This window comes from Eimeria tenella, genomic scaffold (genome assembly GCF_000499545.2).
Source record: "Eimeria tenella Houghton genomic scaffold, Eth_scaff71, whole genome shotgun sequence".
NCBI classification, from domain to species: Eukaryota; Apicomplexa; class Conoidasida; order Eucoccidiorida; family Eimeriidae; genus Eimeria; species Eimeria tenella.
Window position 1 is genome coordinate 1 of NW_013543441.1, and position 25,964 is coordinate 25,964.

The 25,964-nt window shown below is 48.3% G+C and overlaps 3 protein-coding genes across 3 annotated transcripts; 1 reads left to right on the top strand and 2 right to left on the bottom strand.

Moving 5' to 3' along the window:
- Nucleotides 1-3,365: 3,365 nt before the first annotated feature.
- ETH_00002390 (uncharacterized protein) lies at nt 3,366-3,614 on the top strand (the record flags this gene model as incomplete). The annotated part of the gene is made up of 1 exon (XM_013378028.1): nt 3,366-3,614. One exon carries the CDS (start codon nt 3,366-3,368, stop codon nt 3,612-3,614), a length of 249 nt encoding a protein of 82 aa, XP_013233482.1.
- Nucleotides 3,615-6,422: 2,808 nt separating this feature from the next.
- On the bottom strand, nt 6,423-7,028 carry ETH_00002395 (uncharacterized protein; the record flags this gene model as incomplete). Its single annotated transcript, XM_013378029.1, has 1 exon — nt 6,423-7,028. The coding sequence occupies one exon, from the start codon at nt 7,026-7,028 to the stop codon at nt 6,423-6,425; it is 606 nt and encodes a 201-aa protein (XP_013233483.1).
- A 31-nt stretch (nt 7,029-7,059) lies between these two features.
- Nucleotides 7,060-7,329, bottom strand: ETH_00002400 (uncharacterized protein; the record flags this gene model as incomplete). The annotated part of the gene is made up of 1 exon (XM_013378030.1): nt 7,060-7,329. One exon carries the CDS (start codon nt 7,327-7,329, stop codon nt 7,060-7,062), a length of 270 nt encoding a protein of 89 aa, XP_013233484.1.
- Between the last annotated feature and the right edge of the window lie 18,635 nt (nt 7,330-25,964).

The window sequence follows — 25,964 nt, forward strand, 5'->3', positions numbered from 1 at the left end:
ACTACACGGACGTGTCGTTCTCCATTGTGGGCGCGTCTGCCCAAGTAGCGCGCCACAGACCAAAAAGACTAACCACTCTGCCCAGGACAACTGAAAGCAAGAATATGCACGCCACGCGCTCAAACCTGCCCGCCTCTCAAACGCATCGCTGCCCAACACTCATGACCCACCACAGCCCACGAAACCTCGCACTCCATCACTCCATAGCTCCACTGCCGACAAAACACCCATGCAAAGTCTCCACAACGGTCTTGCAGAAACATCACTGTTAAGACTTCACACAAGTACACCGCCAAACACGATCACCACAACGCCCTACTACTCATCTCAACATTCCCCTTACCCAAGCGCAACGCAGACCAAACTGCACCCGTAGCTTGCATTTGCTCCCGGAAAACACCCCCGCAACAAACAAATATACATTGGCACTAGCAGATACACACGTACACAAACACACTCTACGTGTGAATGTTATCGCGGCGAACGAAATAACAGACGCCGCCCGCGCTCTCGTTCGCGCAATGTCAAACACTCCTGCGCCACGCATGCGTCCCTGCTCTAACGCTCTCGCACAGCACGCTACGCATACATCCTGCATCGTAAAAGCGACGACCAACCAAGCGTTAGCATAGCGGAGATGCAGCCGTGTTGTGTTGTCACGATCACGAACTCAAAGCACTACACGGACGTGTCGCCATCCATTGTGGGCGCGTCTGCCCAAGCAGCGCGCCACAGACCAAAAAGACTAACCACCCTGCCCAGGACAAATGAATGCAAGAATCATCACAGAATGTCAGATACAATCCGAATTTGGAGGGACAAAAACCCGGCGATTCAGGAACCTCGGTGACACATTTAGGGCTCTTGGCCTGGCAGATATATGCATAGCAAAAGCGCAAGCCCATGAGAAGCGCTCACTTATTAGCGCCAGTTGTACCTATCCACAGCAGGCCAAGCATCCTTTGTCCCAGCAGCTGCATGAACGTCACTGCCACGCCGCACTATGACCACAGACCCCTTGAATCACTAACGCCCGCTCTCACCTCAACGCGAACAAAAGCCCTTCGACAAGGCGAGGAACATATGCTTATTCTACGGCGCGTCTGTTTGTGCTGTACATTGTATGCTGGTGCAGCATGCCGCCCAAGCCAGCTAACCACTCGGCAGGGAGTGTCACATGCAAGCATAAGCTCTCATCGAACGCACCGGCGCAGCCTGAGAAGCGGCTGTGTCCTTAGCAGGGAGACGCGATGCATCGTCACCATTATGCACGACTCTACATGGTCTACCGGTACATTAATCTCACCAACACTGCAGGCGCATTGAGACTGAAAGCCAGATTACCCACAAAGAGGATAAGCAAAAGACACTGCCCCAATTCCATGTGCGACACGCGCAGCCGTGCAAGCACATGATGAAGCCATAGGTATCAGTCCTTGTAGGAATCCGTCTCACTGAACAGAAAAGCAGACCGGCCTAGAGCTCGACAGAAAGAGGATACTCAAAACGCACTGGTGCGATCCCATGTGCTACATGCGCAGCCCTCGACGCACGACATGAAGTTGCAAACCTCAATCTCTCAAGACACCTTTTTCCAAAATAAACTGATACAACAATCACAGCCTCCACTGATGGCATGTCGCCGTAGCACGAATGCACAAGATCAGTGGCCATCTGGTACTAGTAACTATTGATGACCTAGCGCGTCGCGCCAGCGCGTCGTGCCAAAACGCCCTCACGTCACTCAGAAAACTGAAACTTACGAGGCAAGGGCTTTGCCCGCCTTCTGCCATATTGCGTTTTTGTTGTCCCGGCAGTCCGTTAGGACTGTGGCCCTTGATTGAACTGTAGCAACGAGCGCCAAGAAACCCGACAATTGTCGCGATCAGTAAGGCGAGGCTTGAGACTGCAGGCAACATGCCAGGCCGGCGTCTCGATGAGGGCAAAATATATTGGTGAATAGCTCGAGGTGTTCCTTCTGAAGAGCTTGCAGTCTCTGCTCCAAGAAGGGCGCCGGCCGTGATGGCAATTAAGATTAGAGAGTGTAGCGCGTGCATTTTTCACACAATAATTATGGGGTTGAAAAACTTGCGTGTTACCCGTGAGCTTTTTAATGCTGTCAGAGCAGAAACTTTGCTTGCCTCCGCCGTGTTTGCTTGCTGTGACCAGCAACAGGCCGATAGCACTCACGGGTGGTGCACTATTTGAGTCAATGTCAAGCTCTCAAAGTAGATAAACACCAGCTAAGAACATCTGCGAAAACTTGAGCTGTAACGTGAACAGTCTGCCTCGTCGTCGAGACTAGGGAGTTGTCTAGAACAGTTACACACATGCACTTTCCTGGAGTGCTCTGCCCCGTGCACCAGGTCTACTGATGGTAGTGCGCACAGGATTACGCACGAATTAGAGCAACTGGAAGATATCTTTATTAAAAGAACAGTGAATGTTTTGGTGTTCATTTTGGTATTCATTTACGTGGATATGAGACGGGCACAACACAATGTAGCAGCAGATTAGGAAGGGGGCCGACGGAACAGTAGGCCCGTGGCGAGCGGAGCAAAAGCTTCACCAATTCAAAACAGATTTGGCCAAAAACATTTATTTTTTCAGGCAAAGGCACATATGTGGTTGTTCGTGTGTTGTTTCGATGGAAACAGATCTGCAGCACGCGAACGCACCTGGCAATGGCTCGTGATTTTTGGAACATACTCACCAAATAATGAGCTGGCCGCTGCCAAGGTGGCAGGCGTTTCTTTTTGAAGGCGCTGCACGCGAGTAGATATTCGCCGACAAACAAAGGCGAACATGGCATTCCAACACTGGGTCAATGCTGATTTGAAAAGCGTTTTAGTTATTGCTTACACGTTCGGGCTTTTGCAGCGGTCGAGCAAGACACAGCCCCGTGAACTAGGGTTGATGTTTCCCTGATATGCCAGAATTAGTTCAGCAGCAAGCAGACGGCTGAGACTCACGAACGCAGCAGTTGGAACCTTGAGGTGCAGCGGTAATCCGGCATGATGGATTTGGTAGATAGAGTGTGGCAGGAGCTGGAGTCAGGCACTAGCTGGAGTGCAGCACCGCCAGACTGCAGCCGTTCCCTGTCCAGTTTCAGGTTTCCAAAGGTCAATTTTCGCAAGAAAAGGCCATTAGCATTCACCAGAGCTCTGCAGTTCCCTCACAAAAACCTCCAGATGAGCTCATTTCTGGGGAGGGTTTGGCTTCACAACCGCCAGGGAGCAGAACAGCCTACAGTCTTGAGAGCTGGAAGTCTGTGTCCTGCAGAGTGCAGCGGCAGGCAGATGTGCTGAAGGAAGAGTGCAGCAGCAGCCGCAGGTACGACGCTTGCGGCGCTGGAGCAGGTCTTTATGGACGCCTCAGTGCCCACCCTTTTTTACGAAAGATCATTTGCTTTGCTGTTTGATCAGCTGCCGCTGCGTCTTTCGCAGCCCGCCGAAAAGGTATGGCTCCTCGCAGCCAGTCTCCTCTTTAAGCTTCTCTGCGAAGCAGCAGCAGTGGACGAAGCGCCGGGCGAAGTGCTGCGGGCGCTGACTGCCAGCTTTGGCTCCGAAGACATTGAAAGAGTGTCCCCGGTGATGCGCCAAGACCCTGAGTAGAAGCCCCTGCAGCTGACGCCCATAGAAAAGAGCGGCAAAATGCGGCAGAGTCTGTTCAAGGTGCTGCAGCTGGCGCCGAACAGAAGTTCAGATGAAGCCGTTTTGAGCCACCTAGTCTTGGCCGTAGGCCTGCTGCGGGCCGACGAAATGGATGTGTGCCCTGAGGTGAAATCTTTGGCTCTGGATGTCGTCGTTGAGTTTTGCAGTCGGCACCAAACATGCTGCTGCACTTAACTGAGCCGCTGGCGAGGTCACTGCTTTCCTGTGTTGTGCACGAGCACTCGCAAATCCGAATGAGAGCTCTTCGCGCACTCACACTGGTGCTTTCTTGTGGCTTGTACAAGTACAACGGCGAAATCATTCACATGTTGGCTGGCTAGCGGGACTCCAACATAGTTCCGATCCAGAGTTTGTACGGAGTCACAGGGACCCCAGAGTTTGAATGAAGCAGCCGCGGTAGCCAAAAAACAGGCCGCCGTTGTCTTTCTAGAAACCCAAAGAGAACAGGCGATCGCTGCACTCACACAGCTTCTCAAACTCTTTGAAACTGTCTGCCCCAGCGCTCTTCAAGAGTGCCTTCGTCAGTATGAGGCTCCAGGCCACTTCAGCCGCTAGGAGCTCTTAAGCTGAATCTTTAAAGACACCAACAGCTCGCTTTCTGACAATTAATGGGGCCTTTTGCAGTCACAAATTGAATTTTCCCCCTGAAACCCTCAAAAGACCCTAGAAACTTAGCAATTTCAGCGTTTTGTCCTGCTCGCATTGTTCCTTTGGCTCTTAAAACCCGGCAAATGATTTTGAACTAAGAAGGTATTTCTGCTGCTAATGTGGGGACTTGCTCAAGTAGACACTATCAATGAGGTGAACTTTTGGCTCAGCTACGGATTACCTCTGCTGCATCCGCTCCGCAAACGTCAGGAGTGAATTTGAGTTGCTCTGGGGCTATAGGCTCAAGGTTATCATTCGAAACGTTAAAAGAAATATTTTTCTTGATAAATTCACGACATAGCCCTTGGCGGTTTGGGCTGGAAAGGCTTAATGGCTTTAACAAGGTTGTCGCAACTTTTTGAAAAATTGGCTGCTGGCCACCTAAATACTGTGAATACGTTTTACCTGCGCCTCCCGCCGCGCAGCAGATCTAGACCATTTTTGAGCGCCTGTGTCCTTCGATTTCCGTAAAGCCGCTGGAGCTGCTTGGTGGCATTAAACTCTTTTAACAATATCGCCCTAACGGGATCAGCCTAGAAGCGTGCGGAGGAAACAGTGCTGTGCATGCATGCCTCACTCTCTGCCAATGCGAAGCAGTGCGGGCTACTGGCGCGCCACTGCTTCCTGCTGCAGCAGTAAAAGCAAAAGGCTGCTCCAGCATAACGCTAGCTAGCCAGCTCAGACGAGCCCCGCGCTAACGCTGCGGGAAGCCTTCTGTGCTTGTTTTACTTTCATGCCTTGCAAGAAGGGCCTCTGGCGGCCTGAGAAGGGCGAAAACACCTACCACCAGGCCGCCAGAGACCCTTTTTGCATGCCATGAAGCTGAAGCAAACACGGAAGGGCTTTGCAATTTGCCACTTGAATATTGATTCTGGCCTCAGCTTACCCTTTGTTGCACATTATCAACCAATAATTAAAAAGACTTTCAGAAAGTCGCGGGAGCTGAGCTTTCGTGCTGAGAACAAAAAAATTGGGTTTTTTCAGGCAGCAGAAATAAAATGCATTTCGTCGTTTTTGACAACAGATATGCTTCGGTGTCTCAAAACATGCATGCAAATTGCAAACTTTAATCAATTTCAGTACTTCAACAGCTGAGAGCAGCTGCTGGCTGCGAAGCGCAATGCACCTAAAGCTAGCAGAAACGCCGCAAAGGCGACCTGCTTTTCTTTCCAAAAGGAAAGCTGCTGCTGCTGCTCTTGCTGTTGCTGTTGCTGTTGCTGCTGCTGTTCATAAAGTGGAGCCCAGAACTCAAAGAACAAAAGATTGCTTGACCAGCTGAAATACGGCTTCTGAGTTGCTCTTCCATTTCGTGCGCGTTTAAAGTTCAAATGCGGCGTTCTTCCCTCTTACGGAAAGAAACAGCAAATGTCCTGAATAAAACAAATTTTATAATAAGGGAATAAAACTTTGCCTCAGTTGATTCAAGCAGTTTGTCTTGTTGCTCAGTATGCATGCATGCGTTTCTGTTGGGAATGTCAAGAGCCGGGCTTATTTGCAGATTTTGGGTTTTTTCTGAACTCTTTCGCCGCGGTTTCTTGGCGTCGTGAGTTCCCTTTATGTCAATATTTAATGAGTTACCAATTTGAACCTCTTCTGTCACTAGTTTTTGGATTTGAATTCAAGTCCTAGTTGAAGATTCAAAGTTCCTCCTTGAAGGCTGCAGCAGCGAGGAGAAAGTCGCCGAACATTTCCACTATGGGGGGCCCCATGTAGATGCGCCTGAGGTAGAGGGCCTGCGGTCACTCGGGGTATAGCGCGACGGCGGGCAATTTGGACTTGGGATCGAAGTCAATGAGATCATGAAGTTCTGCGTTGAGCTGGGCAAAGAGGAGGCTGCCGCGGGGCTGCTACTGCTGGCTGAAGGCAGCAGCAACTTGCTTCCAGGCGTCGAGGAAGATTTCGCAGCCAGGGCAGCGGGGCTCGTAGTAAAGAACTGCGAAGGGGGTCATTGCTGATGCACGCAGAGTCTGGAGGAACTAGTGGTGACTCAGCTTCTTCACAAGATCCCCCGAATTCGCTGCACTTAGCCGGTGAGACCTGAAGTGCAGCTCTCGACCCCCTCGGGACCACTGCTCAAGAAAGGCCTGGAGGCTGCAGTAGCTAAGCGGCATGCCCAAGAAATACTGAGAAAAGGGGGTGGCCTCTCTTAAGAGCCCAGTGGCCAGCTGGCAAGCCCATGGGTTGGGCCTGGAGTTTTTGACGGCAGCCCCGCTCCAGCGGGTGCTGAAAGAGCGCCTCGGCCCTGGCGGCCTCTTTGAGGCTAGTGCAGGCAATCTGGAAGACCAGCAGGGATTTATATTCCTCGTAAAACTTCATCAGCGGCTCCGCACTGACTTGAAAGTTTTTAAAGCGTCTCACCTGTACAGACAGCAGCACCCGGTGGCCCAGCAAAAGGCCCGCAGGCACTTCGCTGTAAAACATACACAGCCTCCAGAAGCAGCACCAGCACTGCCTGCAGCCCCCAGAAGGGTTTGGGGGAGCTGAGAAAAGTTTTTTCGCCCAAGTCGAATGGCAGCAGCTATCGGTACATGTGGAGTTCTTCTTTCTCACTGCACTTTGAACAGAGTTGACTTTGACAGCAGCTACTGCCGCTGCTGCATCCGCTGTGCCAGTAGCAGCGCCCCCGCGCTGCCCGGGTGCACCCACGCGTGGACCACTGGTCCAATGGGCGAGGCCTGCGGCCCCCCTTCCTGGGCTTCGCCTCATCTTCTGCAGAAAACTCTGCTGCCCGGCCTTCCTAAGCCAACACCCAATAAGCAAATTCTGCAGCAGCCACGTCGGGGCCCCCGTAGCTGCTGAACGGAGCGCTGCTGCTGGCCTTGCCCCAGGGTACAGCTGCAGCACGGGGTCCTCCTTGGAAGCACCCCGGTAGGCCACCAGGGGGATGGGCAGCAAGAGTCCGGAATTCCTCGCGGAACTCCGGACTCTTGCTCAGCGGCAGTGCCACCACCCGCGCCAGGCTGCCCCAGTCCCGCAGCAGCCGCTGCGCCTTGGGGCTCTCCCGCATCGCCTCTTCAGACAGCGGGCTGCGGGCAGTCAGCAGCAGCAAAAACTGCCAATAGTGGGCTTCCTTTGGGCCTAACGGCCCCCACGTCCTCCACAGAGAGAGTCTCTAAAGGGGGCAGCTCTTCCTCTCTAAAGATTACCCTTCGGGAGCCTGTGCCTTCTCGAAGTGGGCTCTGGCGTCGGGGCAGCTCCAGCTCTCCAAGGGGTGTGCTGTAGCGGAGCACCTACTGTTTTTGCTCCTCTAGGGTTCGTGGCCTTCGCAGGGCTAATAAAGAAGCCTTTTGGGTGAAACACATCAAATAGATGCGCAAATACTCGGAAAAATGAAACAAACGCACTCGCACTGCCCCTTCCGCAGCCGTCGAGCAACAGGCAGCTCCAAGCCGCAGCACCCAAGAAAACTGAGCGGCATACTTAATTGTCGCCGAAGTTTGTACTGCCCTTTTCTTTTAGTTTTCATAAATGCAGTTGTATTTAAGAGAACTGCGCATTAGGCGGGCTTCGGCTGATGAGAGACACCTAAGAAGGTCGTCATGAGACGCTATGGGCGTGGAGCAGCTAGAAGATTGAACAGAAGAGAGCCTTCTAGAGATCAGAGACTGAATAAAAAGCTGTTTTGCGCTTTTTAAACAATAATGTATATTCGGAACATTAATGAACGGACTGAAAGCATTCAAAATCGCGGGAGGAGCCTGAAGCCGTAGTGCAAGGCTGGGATATCTGTCCGAGCAGGTGTTCCGTTTCCAAAGCAGCTTAGTCTGCCCCCGCTATAAAAGTCAAAAGCACATAAATGAAAAGTTGATTAAATTTACTTCTTTCAACGTTTCTGGCTCGCGAACAAAGCAGATACCACGAAGACACCAAAGTCACTGATGTGGGATACTACTCTTGGCGGCGCGGCTGCAGCGCTGCGAGCCCTCCACACAAGGCTGCTGAAATATTTCCAAGTTGTCCTATGTAATTTAAATGTATTTAAGGTTTAATTCCACATCTTAGAGGTAACTTTTGCAGATATCCGACACCGCTCCCCGCTCAATTGTGTGGATTCGAAGGATAGGTGCATCCTTGATTACCTCTGATTAACATGAATTGTTTTATCCTAAATAAACCTAAATAATTTATTGTTTCTAATATACAGCGGAAGCCCGAAAGTTTGCGACAGGAGCAGCAGCATCGTTCATCACCTGATGCAGCTATCGGCTCGATGCCGACCATCGTCCATGATGTCTTTGCATTTCCTTAACGCGATTTTTGCGAACTAAAACAAAAATCTTTAATTCTTTATTTTAAAATTGATTTTACGTCTCAAAGGACATTGAATGCAGTGGATGCAGAGCAGCCTGAACCTCCTTGCCATCTGATGAAATTCACGCCAGGATCGACCCAATCTAGGAGTGCACGCGGCGGTGCAGAACGGGCCCTTTTTGTTTGCCGTTGAATAACATTTTCTTGCATCATTCCCAAGAGTCATATCGTATGAAGGTGTGCTGGAGAATTGTTCAGCGTTGTGTTTCTTAGCGACGAATTTCGGGCTGAGCAAGGCCTGAAGCCGAAATTCACGTAACATTTGAAGCTTAAAAGTGCGTGGGAAGTGGTCTTCATTTTGGTCAGAAGAGCACATGTCACCTGAATATTCGTTAGCGGCGAAAAAGTACTTGGAATTACCCAGAATGATAGGTACGATTCTGTGCAAGTACACATAGTGGGATGATGTGAAGGCGGTAGATGAAAGTCATAAAGATGAGACCTTAAAACGTCAGGGTCCCGTCAGGGTTCGCGAATCTGCGCTCGACACTGTGAGGTCCTCGTTGCTGTCTCCCGGCTTGACGCCTCATGCGTATGAGGCTTCCGTGAATTTGATGCTGTTGAAGGGTTCGCAACGCAGTTGCAAGTAAGGTGCGGTTTTTCTTCGAGACGCACAGTTTGTGTAGGAGCACAATTGTTTTGCATTCCTGCCATTGCAGCCCACACGCAGGTAGAGCGATCATTTCGTGATGATTGGCATTCATGACGTAATCTCCATCACACAGGCCCTGGTTCCTAGTTTTGAGTCAGTGTATGTGATGCCGAGCTTTGCACTGTATCTGGAATACTTCTCAACGCAGACAAGTGCTAACGCGAAACTTGCACTTACTGACGGCGGGATGAGACTTTCTTCGGGAGGCGCAGACTGTGTGTGACAAGCAATGAGTTGCTTGCATACCTTGTGTTACCCTCATCACGGTAACTAGGCGGGCGTGTTTCCCCGATGTTAACAGTAAAACGCAGCACAAAAGTGAACTATCCCTGAGCAGTTTGATAAATGCGCGTGAAATGATTTGTGTGGAACACTTCTACGCTGGTTCTGCCTGAATACGCGCTGGTGGTGTACACCCTGCTTGGGCCAGGCACACGGCATGGATACCCGCCCTCCATGGCACACGGCTAGATCGAGTTTCACCGAAATACTAATGCATGGTTGCTGTCTGTATTTGCTCGCTTTTTCAAGATGTACAAGGGCAGCGATGGTTATTGCGTGCGGAGGTCATCATGGCACGAGCTTTGTTTCCCAACGCTACTGCTTTGCGACTATGCATGTGTTTTTACAGTGCTCTTTTAGCGTCGTGGAAAACACTTACATTCTTTCGTGCCATGAAGAGGCACGTGACAATATATTGCTTACTCACTTGCCGCGTCATCGGAACGTCAGCAACACAAACATCAGCGGCAATGAGGCGTAACCGTTTCTACAAAACAAGAGACGCTTCATTTTCACTCACGCCTGAACACGGTCTAGCCCACGTCTTTGAGCAATCTTCAGTACAGTTATCTGGCGCGTTGAGCACTTCGGTGCTTGTTCTTTTGGGGATATTATTTGGCGTTTGCAGTTTTGTAGGATGTTCGCCGTGCGAAACTGCCGCTCGATGGCGGCGAATTGAGACTTGGGTTCAAATCTTTTGAACGATTCACCGGAGTCGTCACATATATTTGCCCAAGAAGGCATAGCACTAGAGGTATGTATCCTTCGAACCATTCGCCGTTAGTTATGGCGGTTCTATGTTGTTGAGTGCGTCCATGTGCTGTGCCTGTCTCAGTAGCCCCAACAGCTGCCTTCATCTTGTTCTTTTGTTGGTGTTTAGAATTCCGCCCACAGGGCGAGAGCTTCCGCAGTGCGTACTGAAATGCGAGAGGACCTCCGTTCTTGTTGAGACCCAGTTTCATTAATCTACCTTGCTTCCGTGCTGTCCAGGCTGTACGTGGCATGTGAAGCCTGGCGACGGAACGCGTGTTTCTGAAGACTTCTGGAGCATGATGCTCGGTTGTGTTGGTTTTCGAAGCTCGATTTCACCTTTTACGTTCTTCCGTTTGCGAAGAAGAAGCATGCTTCTGGTTGTTAAATGCGGGGACGTTTCCAGTGGCTAATGCAGCTGTTTATGCCAATTTCAGGGTTCAAGGGCCTTTAAACCGAGCAGTTAGCGGTTTCATCGTTTCTTTTTCATGTAAGGATCCATCTAGTGCCTCGTGCGCCACGCTCAAACCCTGTCTAAAGTTCTGTGGTGCGCGGCATTGTTTGCATTGCTTGTATTGGGTGGGAAAGCTCTGTTTTTGCTACTTTGCGGTTGGCTTTTTGCGTATTGCCGAGGCCAGTAACTCAGCAGATCTAGGCTTTAGTTTTGTACCGTTGCTTTGTTTAGAGCCTGCCGAGTGCTGGGATTCTGTGAGGACCCACAACATTTATTGTGGTCTGCTGCTCACACCCAGTTGTTGAGGAGGCTCTGGTTGTTTTTCGAAAAGTTTATTTATTAGCCAACGTGCAGTGTATGCGTCAAGAATGCCATAACTCGTTGACCTGCTAAACCTATAAGAGAACGGACGTCACCTATTAGCGCAGTCTTGGGAATTACCCCGAAACATGATTCAGTCTGTTGAATGTTTGTGTCTGCTTGCCGACCTTTGAATCTAGTTGTCAAGTGCATGCTAGCCATAGTGTTAGGAGCAACAGCCTACTGATGGTGGTCGTAAGGGCGACGCCACCTATGCTGCTTCGTGTTTTTTGATAGCTGTAGAATCATGGCTTCAAGAGGCGCTGTATATGAATATGAAGGTTCGAGCTATTTGTTGCGCGCCGAAATGCAGGCTGTAAGTAGAACAAGATTATTTTCCATGCTGTGTTTTGCTTTTTAAGGCATTCGAGGGAGGTCGGCATTCACACTGTGGGTATCTGTGCTGCGCGACTTTTGGCTTTGCTTTCCTGGCTGTGTTGTTTACCGCAGGGCTCAGTTTTCTGTGCACTCGGGTGTTTCGGTGTTCATTGCTAGGTCGTCGTCTTATTTAGGTTATAGCACGTAATTGTTCTCGAAATGAGAACGCTACGCTTTCGCGCTGCACTCCAGTGTAAAGTGGTAGGAAGTGTGGATTACGATAACAAAGTTGCTGCGAGTGCGTCTTGAAGTCATCTTGTTTTGTTAATTGGTTAGGATGTTGAACAGTAGAACACCGCCTTGATGGCGCGATGTGCATTAAGGATTGATCGTCATGTTTTTTGGTGTCTCTCAGCGATAGAGAACTCTCTCTTGGGATTGGATTTTGCTGTGCATCTATGTTGCATTGTCCAGGGAGGTTCTTTTGAATGAAATGTACAGCTGTCCGCGACTGTCCGCCTGCAAGTTGAATTCTTCCTTGTAGGCAATGGGCGTTGCCCTGAAGGGCTTCATGAGAGCTATGCTGTATGCGCATGGCTGTGATTTCCATTCTGTTTTATTTGGGAGGTCCAACGTTGAGAGTTTACAGATTCTGAACGTTTGTGAATATGCATTGCTGCCATCGCCATGGTATATGCAGGAACTTTAGGAAATATTTTTTGAACCTACATGCAGCCTGTCAGTTGCATAGAATATCTCCCCACGCGTGCTTGGCATCTTTGTTCTTTGGAGGACAATCGGCATTCGCCTTCTAGATTTGCTGAGTGTTCTAGAATATGCGTTGCTTCCATTACACACGCTGCGCTGCGTGCGGTGGATAGAGATTTCTTTGCCGTGGTTGTTCCTGTTTCCACGTCCTTTGTCTTGCCACCGTGCGGAGTAGAGGCATTTTGTGGTACTTGGGATTAACATTTTATTTTGGTTGGGCTTGTGATGACCTGTTAAATGTATAGGAATTCATTCTAGAGGCACAGTACACATTTGTATTATATTCAGGCCATCGTGCACCGGCTTTCGAGTGCTATCCGTTTGCTTGTATACTAGCATCGCGGTCCCAGTGTGGATTGATTTCACGATATCCAGGATGTGTGTAAGACGTTAAATATTGAACAAACAAATGTGGTTTGTCAGCCTACAGCCTATGTTACGCTTCGATTAAACAGTCGAACTATTGCCGTCCGATCCAGCTCTGAAGCAGCAGTCCTGCTGATGCAGGCCAGAGGCTACAGCGCTACGATTCGACAGAATGCCCAATAAACACTGAGTTGGCAGCAACACGTCAACATTTTACCCAACAGCTGTAATTGCACTGATGCCGCCTTGCTCCAACAACACACCGGGGCTCCCGTTGTCTTTCACAGTTTCGAGGGAGGTGCTCACTGTGGAGTTTGACTAACGGTCATAGCTGTGGCCTCAAGCAGCAGTCTATTTTGGTTTCGCATTATGCAGGACGTACGTAGTGAGAGAAAATTTCGATTTAACCATTTTAGTTCTCCAGCGCCTGATTCATTCTTTGGCTTTGCAAGGCTTTTGCTGTTTCTAGTTAACGCCTAACCATATCCATTTCATGGCTTGAAAAGGATCTTTGTTCGTTGCCAACTAGAAGAACGATGGCGCTAACGAAAGCAATTAGGCTGCCCTGTATCCGGACGCCGACGGTCTACCGACAACGTTTTGTGCTAGTTGTGGTAAATGTGTGCTCAGCTGTACCGGCATGCTTTGCTTTGGCGATTCACAGCCAAGTTGCTGTATGCGGTGGTGGTGATGTTCGTCAAGAAGTGATTTTTGGTTGTGATAGATGTTTATGTGGCGGCTCCTAGATGCTTTGCTTCGGCAACTGGCAGCCTGTGAGGCATTTGAAGTGTTTCGTAGTGCGAGTTGTGGTCTCTACTGCCACAAGGTGAAAGTTGGAGTTCATTTGTGTGATCTGAAGAACGTTTCAGTGGCAGTGCGCCACACTCTAGAATGTGCTGACCGACGTAAATGGCACAGGCTCTGCCTTCTACGGTTGCGGAGCCTTGCTTTCGGCTCATTTTGTCAAGTATATTTGTGTAAGATTTGGTTCTGCTTGGAGTGTCGCGGCCTACAGTTGCCGTGCTGTTACCTTTGTGTGTTATCGACAGCCCGCCATGTACAGGGCTAATTGCAGCATGTGTACAGCTCTTGCCGATCTTCTGCACAGTTTAGACACTCCGTAATGAACATATGACCCCTTAGGATGTATCTTATGGATTGCTGAGTAAAGAGGCGAATGCCAGCGATATGTGATTGTCTTACCAACCTACGTAGACGGTGAGTCGTGGAGGATGTGGCACTGTGGCACTGTTTTCCTACGTCCAGCCAAGAAGGACAGACACGCATCAGGCGGTTTCATCGAAATTTGAATAGTGAATTACACCTTTATGCTTTGGTGTGTACTATAAAGTGGGGTTTATGTGTTCAACTCGATAGATGGATTCGTGGCGTTCCCCAGGAGCTTGACAACGGCATCAGCCTGAGGCACGGAATGCTGGGCGGCGTCTGTATCTGTAGAAAACGAAACTGTTTTGGTCGACTGGAAGCTCAAAGAAACGGTGGTGGCCAGGGTTGCCTTCTGCCAGATTGTGAGAATAAGGAGGCATATAACTGAATGCGCACTCGGTTCATCCTAACGGAATCGCAGTGAATACTCATTAACCTGGTTTACAGGATATTTCAGTGTGTACTCGGCACATCACGCGTTGAATATGTCCTGCAAAGCTACAGCATTCTGGTCGGGTTTTGAGTATTGGATCGAAGCGTTGCACTTGTCGTTACACGTACTCAAGGAGGCACCACGCTGAAGGAATCCTCCAAAACCATTCGGCTGTGGCTGTGACTGCACTGTGTTGTTGGCTGCGTGGACGTGGTATGTTCCGCGCTGTATTGACGACAGCTCGTGTTTCTTGGTCGTTTGTTAGTGTCTAGCACTATTAGTCAGCAGCATCGACCTTTCTTACAATCTCGCCGTGCAGAAGATACGCACATATGAAGCCTGGTAGCGCATTGCCCGGTTCTGAAAGCTGCAGAAGCATGATGCATATCTGTTGTCTCTTCACTTTTTCCAGCGTATTTAGGTCACCTTTTAACTTCTGCCCTTCGCCGTGCGAGTGCACAGTTCCACCTGCTAAGCGCGAAAAAGCCTCCAGTGTCTGGCGCAGCTGCCTTTGCGCACTGAAAGCAGCAGTGCTTCTTTCGCCAAGCATCTGATGGATTCTGTGTTGCTTATCTATGCGCGATGTTTATTTGTTGCCTCATGCGGCATTAGGACTGCAACGCTCTACGTTTGTTTTGGCGTTTCGCAGCCCGTGCGTTTTGCGTGGAGCGTGTGAACGCGAGTTCGGGTTGTTAAAGCTGCTGGATTGCATGCGACACGCTTTCATCAAACGTTCTCAACATGAGAGTTCCCGACCAATCCCATTTGAATCGTACGTCGTAATCTGAATTAGCTGAAGCTGTTTGCATTGAGGGTGAAATGCCTGCGTTTGCTATGTTGTTGCTCTCTATCCGCATATTTTCGGGAAGCGATAGACGTGAGCGAGCGAAACTGGGTTTCATGATGGAATGAGTGCGTTGTGGTAATGCCTTCCAGCTGCAGAGATGCTCGTATTAGCTGCGCTTTTACGCTAGTCTACTGGTAGCATGCAGTGGTTAACCAAGCTCTGGTTTGTTTTGGATTATTTCCACTATTAGCAATTGTGGCTTTTCAAGAGCTCAGGGTGGAGCGAAAGCTGCGCGAATTTATTTTTTTTCGCAACATGCAGGTTGTGCGTCAAGAAAAAGAGTTCCACAAGTTCTTGGCGTGGCACAACTGCAAGAGAATCGACGACACCTATTGGCCTAGTCTTCGAAATCATTCTGAGACATTGATTCATTGCGTTGGATGTTTGTGTCTGCTTGTAGATCTTTAGGTTTACTTGCCAAGTGCATGCTAGCCATAGTGTTAGAAGCAACCCCCCACTTCTGGTGGCCATAAGGACGGCGTCGCCTTTGCTGCTTCATGTTTTTTGGCGGTTGTAGAATCATGGCTGAGAGAGGCGCTGTATATGAATTTGAGGGTTTGAGGTATCTCCTGCTCGCCGTAATGCAGCCAGTGAGTAGCACAAGATTATTATTCATGCTTTGTTTTGCTTTTGAAAAGGCGTTCGAGGGAACTCGGCATCCACACTGTGGCTATCTGTGCTGTGCAAGTTTTGGCTTTGTTTTGCTGACTGTGTCGTTTGCCCCAGATGAAGCTGGAATCGTTGAGAAGTGGTATCGACGACTGTCCGCCTGCAAGCCGAGTGGTTGACTGTTCGTAGGCAATGGGCGTTGCCTCGAAAAGTCTCATGAGAGCCATGCTGCGTGCGCAAGACTTGTCTCTCTTGTAACCTTTTACTTGGGCTCTCCTGCGTTGAGCGTCTACTGACTTCAGTAGAGAATATGCATCACTGCTTTCGGCAGGGTATATGCATGAAACCTGCAGGAAGCACTTTCCATCATGCATGCCTCCTGTCAGTTGCACAGAATATCTCGCCATGCATGCTTGGCGTCTTTGTTCTTGAAGGGCTATCGGCATTCGCTAACTCTCTAAAGATGCTTAATTGCCCGAAGAGGCATTGGCGTGTGAAAGCTTTGGTGGGAATGTCGACAGTTGCTATGTTTGAAATTGTCAGTGGTATTTGGTGAGATTGTGGAGGTAATGGGGGTTCTGAGGAGTTTGCTGGTAGCTGTTTAGTGTGCACATTCATGGTTTATTTTTCGATTTGGGTCAATCATCATTGAGCCCTTGACGGATTATGATACCTGTGAAGTTGAGATATAAGCTGCAATGCACATACACTTTTAGACGGCAAGCAATATTTTGTAAACTTACGTGCAGACTGTGAGTGTAGCGAAACAGCTAGCCGTGTTTGCATAGGCTTCAAGAGTCTTCAAAACTCAGTCGGTATCTGCACATAGGGTTTTGCACTATTGTAGAGCTCGCGGGGTTCCCTCTATTTACGCTTTCCTCGGTGAAACAAGCTTCTTTTTCGCTGGCTGCTCGCGCGCGTTTGTGTATATTGCTTGGGTCTTGCTGTTTGCTGATTTTTGGATCGGCCAGTGCCTCATGAGGCGGATCTGTTATCAGTAGCTGTGCGATGGCCTATATGGCTCATCGGGTGTTTGGAATCGTTAAGGGTATTGTGCTTTCGGTTTTTGACGACATTGAGCTTACCGCCTATACTCAAGCCTGTAGTGCAACTTTAGGGGAGTGGAAATTCGCAATATGATATGTTTTTACAACAGCAGCCAGTAGGTAGCATTTGAAAGCTTTGAGCTGACAAATTCAGTTTAGCTGGAGTAGCTGCTATGCTCTTCTTTTGTGTGGATGTCGTCTGTATAGTTAATGTGACATACTCTCTCTCCGATTTCCAGCGTTCATCTTGAGAGCCTGTGTTTTTGCGTGCCAACTATGGTGATGATTGCGGTAACTGAAGCGAACAGTTTTGCCCGTGCTGAGCTTATACATTCTGCAGCCAGCATTTAGTGACTTTGTTGATGTTTGTCTAAAAAATTGCTTTGATAGCCTTACATGTATCCTTGGAGACAAGGAATTTCGCTTTGGAAAACGGCAGCCAGTACGGCATGCGTAGAATATGCGAGTGAGGGGCTGACATTGTTACGGTGCGGGTGTAGTCTCTACATTCTTGCTCTGGCAGTAAAATACAGAGACTTTCGTGTCAGGTTGCGCTGCTTGACGTAGATTTGGTATGTGTTGCCTGTGTGTCATGTGGAGTCCCCCACTTGTACTGTCTTGGCGGGACGTGTGCATGCTGGTTGTAATAAACGACATGAAGCTGCGTATTCGTATCTTGCACATACATTAATGCGCTATCGACAGCATGCCATCTCCACGCATTCTTTCCCGCCTGCGGCATTCCTTTTTGGTCTGTTGCCTTCAGGCAAATCAAAATGAGCGTGGGGTTTCATGCTTGTTAGGAAGGACTTACGCCTATTCAGTCCAAAGTTGATTTGAGGTTGCGTATCGTTCTTTCTTCGCAACTTTCAGGTTGTGCGTCATATTGAATTTCGTCAGGGATGGCGTGTTTCTGCTTTAGAGCCGCTGACCCAAGTTAGACCGTTCACCTGAATGTCCCGGTGCTATTATTCCTTTATGTATGGTGTTGTTCGTCGGAAGCAGTTCCGGATGCTCGCATGCAAACAGCGTGAGCATTTCTAGTGGTACGAGTAACTGCTTGGTCCACATATGGAACATTCTATTCCACTGTTTGATACCTTGTGACCTCTAAATTATGCCCTTCAGCGGCTTTTCACAAACAATCAGTCAATCCAAGATAGTTTATTGGCTATGTTCACAGGCAGTACGTAGCGTGGAGCATTCGGGTGCCTTGAAAACACAAATTGCATTCGCATTCTACTTTTGCGTTGTGCTCGAGTTGTCATGCATGTTTGTCTGTTGTCTCGCTTGGCGATGAGATTAGGCTCCCGCGTATGCCCTCTTGCACTTCGTGTCCACGGCTTCGAACTTGCCAGGTCGCTGATTCTGGAGCAGTTTGTGCCTCCTGTGAAAAACTTGTTTTGGCTGTGTTCTGGACATCCGGACATGTCTATTGTGGAAATGGTTTAGTCCGAGAGCTGTAGGTGAGATACTGTCAAGGTCCCAGGATATTTTGATTTCGCAACACACAGGTAGTATGTTGCGCGGGACGCCTTTGCATACGCGTTCAGAATCATTGAGTTTCTGACCGGCGCTCTGGAGGCGCACGCATCGCGTTTAAGAGTCTTAAATGCTACTTATTCAGTAGACAGTCTTTTTACTTGCTACCTATGGGCATTCCTGAAGTAAATGTGGTGACGACACTTGGTTATTGTAAAGATCAAACATTGCGCACTTCCGGTGTATCGGCTCTAGCCATGTCCGTCTGAATAATGGCTATGGCTGCTCCACTTACTTGGCGACATTGCAAAGCCTTGCTCAGCCTTGCTCTGGCAATTGATAGCAAGTGCGGCATACGCGTACGAGATGCTAGCGGTTGAAATTTAGACGATTAATTTCAGCATGCACCCTCTGGGTCTCTGGGAAGTTCCATTAGCCGTTATGTTTCTTGCATGAAGTGCAATTTGCCTACAGGCTGCTAAATGTTTTTGTGTTGCTTCTCAATCTTTTTTTAGCCTGCTTGTTCCGTACGCGCGATTGAGACTGCAACAGATTTGCGCAAGCAACCAGCCGTAGGCAAAATGCATGAGTCCTCAAGATTAACTCTGAAAGTTAAGTGGGCACAGCTTGTGTTCTTATAATGAAAGTTTATTGCAGTATTGCCCTTGTCCCATGTTTCTTTAGTGGCGCGCACAAGATCTGAAACTAGTTTGAGGCAAGTGAATGCACGCACTGAATATTGCGTACTTCGACATGTTTTCCTCAGTGTTGTATGTGACTCGAAGATTGTTTCATACATGAAGCATTCTCGATTCTCTTCTCGATCATCTGCGTCATTACAGGGTGGTTGGATACGTTATTCGGACAGATATTTCCTTACCGTCGTATGCCACGACGTATGCCATTTGGTAATACCATTGTACAATCGCACTTGTTTCACTGTTGAGCGGGCACCTGCTTTTAGAAAAACATTCTGCAAATGCCGCTACTTGTGTGTAAGTAAAATTTGCTGACGCATGTGCCTGGTGGTCTTGTTGCCTAGCATAAGACAATTTTTCCAAACAAGAAATGGTGTATAATGTTGCCTTTTGGGACCAAGGTGGTTGTTCCGCGGTTTCCCTGGCATAAGCAGTGGCAATCAACTTCATGTTTTATGCCAAGGATAAGGGAGATCTGGTGTAAACTCGCAGTAACTGCGGTATTTCATCGAACTATAGGGTTGTACCCGAAGTGGGTAAGCTATGACATACGTGCTTGACGTAGAAGGCAGCATCGTGTAGGCACAGCTGAGGCTTGCTAAGGAGAGGAGAGGAAGCCGGTAGATTAGCTTGGGCTGCGCAGTACGGTGCAGTGTCATGTTTTGCCGTGAATATCAAGGCAGCATATGATCCGTCGAGTTGCATGGCGCATGCTAACAACCAGGACATGGCGTCGTCTTTGATCCACATCTTACCTGCACTATGTGGAAAATAGTGTTCGACTGTGGCATGAAATTGCATGCGAGCGTTTGTAAGGAGAGGCTGCTTAGCCAGCAGCATACTGTGGCAGTACGTAGCGCTCCAACCTTGATTGGAGACGCCGTTTGTTCATATGCTGTGGATGTATCAGAAATGCATGGACATACTATCAGTGCTTGATGACAAAGGACGGAGTTTGTTGCTTACACCTTCAGTTGAATGAGAGCAGTAAAAGAGCTTCATTCATTGGGGAGTACTACTACCGTGTATCAAGTGCTCACAGTTTGTACGTGTTTCATGAATTGAATATGCTCTTGTGGAAGGGATAAATACATTGTATCCCTTCTGTCAGTGCAAGTGCTGTATACAGCACAACGCCGCTGTGGATTGAAGCGGTTCCAAACTGAAGTTCATTATTTTGGATGTGGGCAGCTGTAGGCAACTATGACTGACATCACAGCATGTCGTTGTTGTGTTGCTGTTACATGCAGACAGTGCGTCAGAGCATTGATCATGCGCCCTGTAGAGATGAGCTCATACCGTGGCATGCAACGAGGGTGCTTTGAATTCCCGGGATGCGTCATTTTGCTGACTCCCGCTGGCTTTTATCCTTTGGCTTACTCTGCGTTCAGACACTGTTCAACAAGCAAATGATGTCAGTGGAAGACCCATTTGGAAGTGCTTATATTTGCAGCTTAAGATGCTTCGGCACCTAGGTAAAGGTTGTGCTTGGATTTGTGTAGGACAGGGCTAGCGAAAAGTACCAGCTCTCTTTTTCTTTGCGTGTCCACAATTCTTGCTTCAAATTGTCGCTCCTTTGATGGAAGCGAACGTGCCATTGTGTCTGCCGCCTGAGTGACGCGGGGTGTTTTTCATTCCTTGCGGGTAGATAGTTTTTTGTCGAGTGCGGCAGGATTCCTTGGCTTTTACAGTTTGGTTCGGGTGTTTTCAGCGCACGTCAATGCTGTGCTGGCTCGTTACTCATGCCGTTCGATCTATGATGTGGCATTTCATATTTGAAAAGACGTTGCTTTCACTGCGTTAGGTAACCGAGACATGCATTTTGTAACGATTTGCCGCCCCAGTGCTTGCTGGAGCTCTCGCACCTGTCCAAGTCCATGTTGCACGGCGTTATTTTAGCGACAATGATAACTTCCGTTAGACTGAAGCTGAGAAATCGGCGCGTACGGTGCTGGGATGGCGAAGTTTTGCCGCGCGAGGTACTGCGTGTAGCGTGGAGGTCCGTGTTTAAGGGTGCGCCCTCAGACTTTGTGCTTGCCATAATACTTTGGAATAAAATTGCGAGGTCCCTTTCCCACTTATTGGGCTGCTCAGCAAAAGCTGCACCCCTTTTTCCTGGTTTCGTGGGCTGTTGATTTAATTTGCACCAGTGCGAATCGCGTTTCAAGCAATTCTTTGGACGCAGCAAAACAATTAGTTGACTTCACTGCACGGCGCGTCTGTTAATGCAGTGGAATGTTGGCGTTTTGCTGTCACCTCAGGTGGCCGTCAGACAATGATTCCTTGCAAACAGACGCTGCCAGTGCACCAATTTCATGCCTTTTCTTCAGCCACCATTTACAAAAAGTGTAGCGTATGGCTTGCAAATCGTGGGGTACATCTACGGCGCTCTGCGTCTGGAGGTAGTGTATGTGCATTCGCTTGAAATGCCGCGTGGTATGTTTATACCTCAGCACATTCTTGTGCTCAGAACTAGTACAGATGGTGTGCTTAGCGCGTATGAACCAGCGACGAATGCGCAGCCTGGCAAGAAAGCTTATGTTGCGCACACTATGTGCGGGCTGACCAGATCAGTACTTTGCTTTCGCGTCCTTTGGACACTGAGCACATTAAAAGCGCTTGAATATACTTTTGGTAGGGGCGACGTTGCGCCTTTATTTTGATGGTGACGAACACAGGCGCCGAAAGTTCCCGGTAACGCCTACGGCTGAAGCGAGCTGACGTTCAAACACCTCCCAGTTCGCGTGAATCTTCCGTTGCCTGTCGTAGATTCTATTCCGCTGATTCTGTTCTTTGGGAACGTAACGATTCATTTTGCTCCACTTCCTTACGAAGTAAATAATGCACAGCTAACGCTCATCAACGAGCCTGCATGTTCAAAAGCGCTATGCTGCCTGACGTGTTCAGGTTGTATGTTTCAACTTGGAGCATTGGCAACCCATATTTCCAGCGCTGCAGTGCTGTTGCTAAAACGGAGATGAGCAAAGAATTGCAGGTTTCGTGTCACTAAGTGTAGTGTGCGAGTGTAGAGTGCAAATTTCCATAAAGCCGCTGCACAAAAGCCGTTTTTCATACTGCGAATTTAGTGACCGGCGCTTCTAAAGGGGGGAGGCAAAAAGTTGCTTGGATAGTCGAGGAAGGATTTGGCATTTGATTTTGATTGAACAGTAAAGTATCTGAGCTTGCTAAATGCATGTTCCTAAGTTGGCGAACACGGTTAATTACAGTACAAGCTACATCTGATTCATCTGGGCAGAGTTGCGAGATGTGAACAAGAGATTCATATCAGAATAATCCAGACAGCACTGTACTTGCTGAAATTCCAATGTCAACTGCTTTACACCAACGCGATTAGAATGAAATTTGTCTGTCCACTACTAAAAGCTAGGCCACGCCTGCATGAAAGAGAAAAGAATGCTTTTCCCTGTGGAATTCAAGAATTTCGTACAGCAACTCGGCAGCTTCTGCATTCGCAGGCTGAGAGAACAAAAGCTCCACTCACATGGCAGCTCACAGTTAAAACAAATATGTTGACACAAAGTCCAAATAATGCGAACAACAGCATGGTGGTATTTGCTACGATCAGTAGAGTTTCGCAGCAAACAGCCGAAAAACCATGCTAAGTCCCGAATACGGATAACCATGCAGAAAACACCGTACGTGCTGAAATTCCAATGTCAACTGCTTTGAGGCTAGGACGATTAGAATGAAAGTCCTCTGTCCACTATCAAAACCTAGGCAGCCTGCATGACGGGGAAAAGAATCCTCTTCTTTGTCGAATTCAATAATTTCCTGCAGCTACTTGTGAGCTTTCGCATTGGCAGGCTAAGATAACAGGAGCCCCACTCACATAGCATATTCGAACTAAAACAAATATGCTGACACAAAGTCTTAACTTCGCGAACAACAGCATGGTGGTACTCCCTACAAGCACTAGGGTCTCGCAGCGAACCGGCGGAAAACCATGCTCAGTTCCGAATACGCATAATCGTGCAGAAAATAGCGTACCACCTGGAATTCCAATGTCAACTGCTTCGACGCTAGGACGATTAGAATGAACTCCTCTGTCCACTATCAAATACTAGAGCACTTCTGCATGACAGAGAAAAGAACACTTTTCCCTATGGAATTCAAGAATTTCGTGCAGCAACTCGTCAGCTCCTGCATTCGCAGGCTGAGAGAACAAAAGCCCCACTCATACAGCTCATTCAAGCTAAAATAAATATGCTGACACAAAGTCCTAATTATGCGAACAACAGCATGGTGATATACGCTACGAGCACTAGGGTCCCGCAGCAAACAGGCGGAAAACCATGCTCAGTTCCGAATACGCATAATTCTGCAGAAAACACCGTACTGTCTGAAATTCCAAAGTCAACTGCTTGGGGCTAAGGTGATTAGAATGAAACTCCCCTGTCCACTTTCAAAACCTAGGCCACCCCGTCATGTCAAAAACATGAATGCTTTTCTTGGTTGAATTCAAGATTTTCGTGCAGCTGCTTGTTAGCTTCTGCATTAGCAGGCTGAGATAAAAAAAGCCCAACTCACGTAGCAGCGCCAAACTAAAACAAATAAACTGAGACAGAGTCCTGATCATGCAAACAACAGCATGCTTGTACTCGCTACAAGCGCTAGGGTCTCGAAGCGAGCAGGCGACAGAATGGATTTAGAGTCGAATTGACAAACTCATGCAGGAAACAACGTACCCACTGAAATGCGAATGTCAACTGCTTGAGGCTGAGGTGATTAGAATGAAACTCTTTTGCGCATTATCGAAAACTAGGCCACCGCGGCATGTCAAAAGCATGAATGCTTTTCATTGTGGAATTTAAAAATTTCGTGCAGCTCCTCGTCAGCTTCTGTATCCGCAGGCTGAGAAGAAAAGCCTCACTCACATAGCATCTCCAAGCTAAAACAAATAAACTGGCACAGAGTCCTGAACGTGCAAACAACAGCATGCCGGTATTCGCTACGAGCACTAGGGTCTCGCAGCAAGCAGGCGAAAGAGCATCTTTGGGGTCGAAAAGACATACTCGTGCAGAAAATACCGTACCACCAGAAACTCCAATGTCAACTGCTTGACGCGAAGGCGATTAGAATGAAACTCCTATCTGCACTATCGAAAACAAGGCCACGCCTGCATGTCAAAAACATGAATGCTTTTCTTCGCGGAATTCATGAATTTCGTGCAGCTACTCGTCAGCTTCTGCATTCGCAGGCTGAGAGAACAAAAGCCCCACTCACATGGATGAAGGCAGAACTGTGAAGGCGTTTTGCCTATCCAGACTGTGAGCTGGATAAAGCATAGGTTCCAAGTACTAAAGAAATCGAAATGTGCACCTTTGTGTGTGGTGAAGCAAGTGTTGCTGATGTGACGCTACCTCGCTTTTTTTTTGTCAGTGTTGTATGAGGCTGCAGCTTCAAGAGAGTGGAAGTTGTTCAGAATGCGGGGAAACATAATGTTAATCTGCTTCGCCTCTTCAGTTGATGCTGTTGCACTAGGTTTGCTCTATGCCATCTGCAGTCACCCAGCTGCGAAACTACGCTGAGTGCGCAATAGAACGTTCGCTGCATGATACGCACTTCGGTTGTCTGTTGTCTCCTCAATGATTAGCATGTACGTCTCCCTTTTAGGTATAAGCAGACAAAAGTCAAGTCTGTTGACGATCCTGGAGACACTTGAGTTGTCCCGTAAACTGCATCAACCCGTGGTCGCATGTTACATGCCAAAAGTGCGAACAGAGCATTTTTCTTCTTGCAGCATTCGCACGATGTTGTTGTCCCGGAGCTTAAAAAATATGTACGTGTGAAGGAAGTGAGTTTAGCACGTTAATATCCGTAAGGATTCGCGAGAATATATGTTGAGCCCAATTCATATTGGGCACTGATCAAGGGCTTATTGTGCTGACTAAGGAGCGGCTTACTATCGGCTTTTACAAATTAGAACTGCTGCGCTGCGAGAGCACGCTCCATGACATTGCTTGCTGTGCACCAGAATGTGCGTGTCATCGAGCACCTAGTCTGTCGTGACCATCGTGACTATAGTTACTATAGAGCGTCACTCGCGTGTAAGTTTGAATTATTGGTCAGTAGATTTAACGCTTACACACCGTCTGGAGAGATGACTACGCCACATTTGCGAGGAATCTGTATGGGTTTTTTTGAATGTGTACCAGTATGTGAGCCTTCTAAATTGAAATATCTCACCAAGACTGTGCTCTTTAGACCCCCAAAAGTCGTTTTCTGTCGTATTTTACTGTAAATGTGCTATGCTTCAAGCATTCGTTCAAAGTACTGCCTAAGTCTCGTACTTATGCGACATCCCATCATGAATTCTTTACCTAATCAATACAGCGCTTGGGCCTTCGACAATTATTTGGCATGGGGCTCATACTCTCTTCTACTTGCCTGCTGTACTTTATTTTTAGTAAAGACTAGCTCGAGTATTGTCTTTGTTGCTGTGGCATTAGCGCGTGACAGGGCGCCGGCCTTGTTAGGAAGTGTGCGTTTCTACACTTGCTACTGATAGAGTCCTTTTTGTCTCAAATCGCGGATTGTTGGCGTAAAACTGTACGCACCATGGTCGTTTTTCGTGGTGAAAATAAAGCGCCCTCCAGAAATTAGATCTAAATTGCTATTATGGTCAAACAATAACAGTGCTTAGCTTGAGCACGCCAAGGTGTCACACAGAATGGACCCGTGCCCATTTAATAGACATGCGAATCTAGGTGTACTTTGCTGTAGGGGATTCTGAGCGCGCTTTGGCACGCCTGGTTGCTATCAAGGCTTTTGCAGCATTTTCAACTCATTGATATGTGTTAATAACTTTCAATATGTGCTCTCTCCCTGTTGCGTTTTTCATAGCTAATCAGGCGACAACAAAACGACTCGTATTGATGATGCGACATGCCGTTGATTGCCGAAAAATAATGTGGTGCTCAGTTACTTGAAAGAAAACCTTTGCGCGGGTAATTTGCCGAAACACTTTGGCGCTACGACTCAGCAGCAGGAAAACAAAGCGACTTATGGAAGGAAGCGTTTCCTAGTTCTTCTCAACCATTATATGGTGCGATTTTGGGACCACAGGTAAACCCTGGCT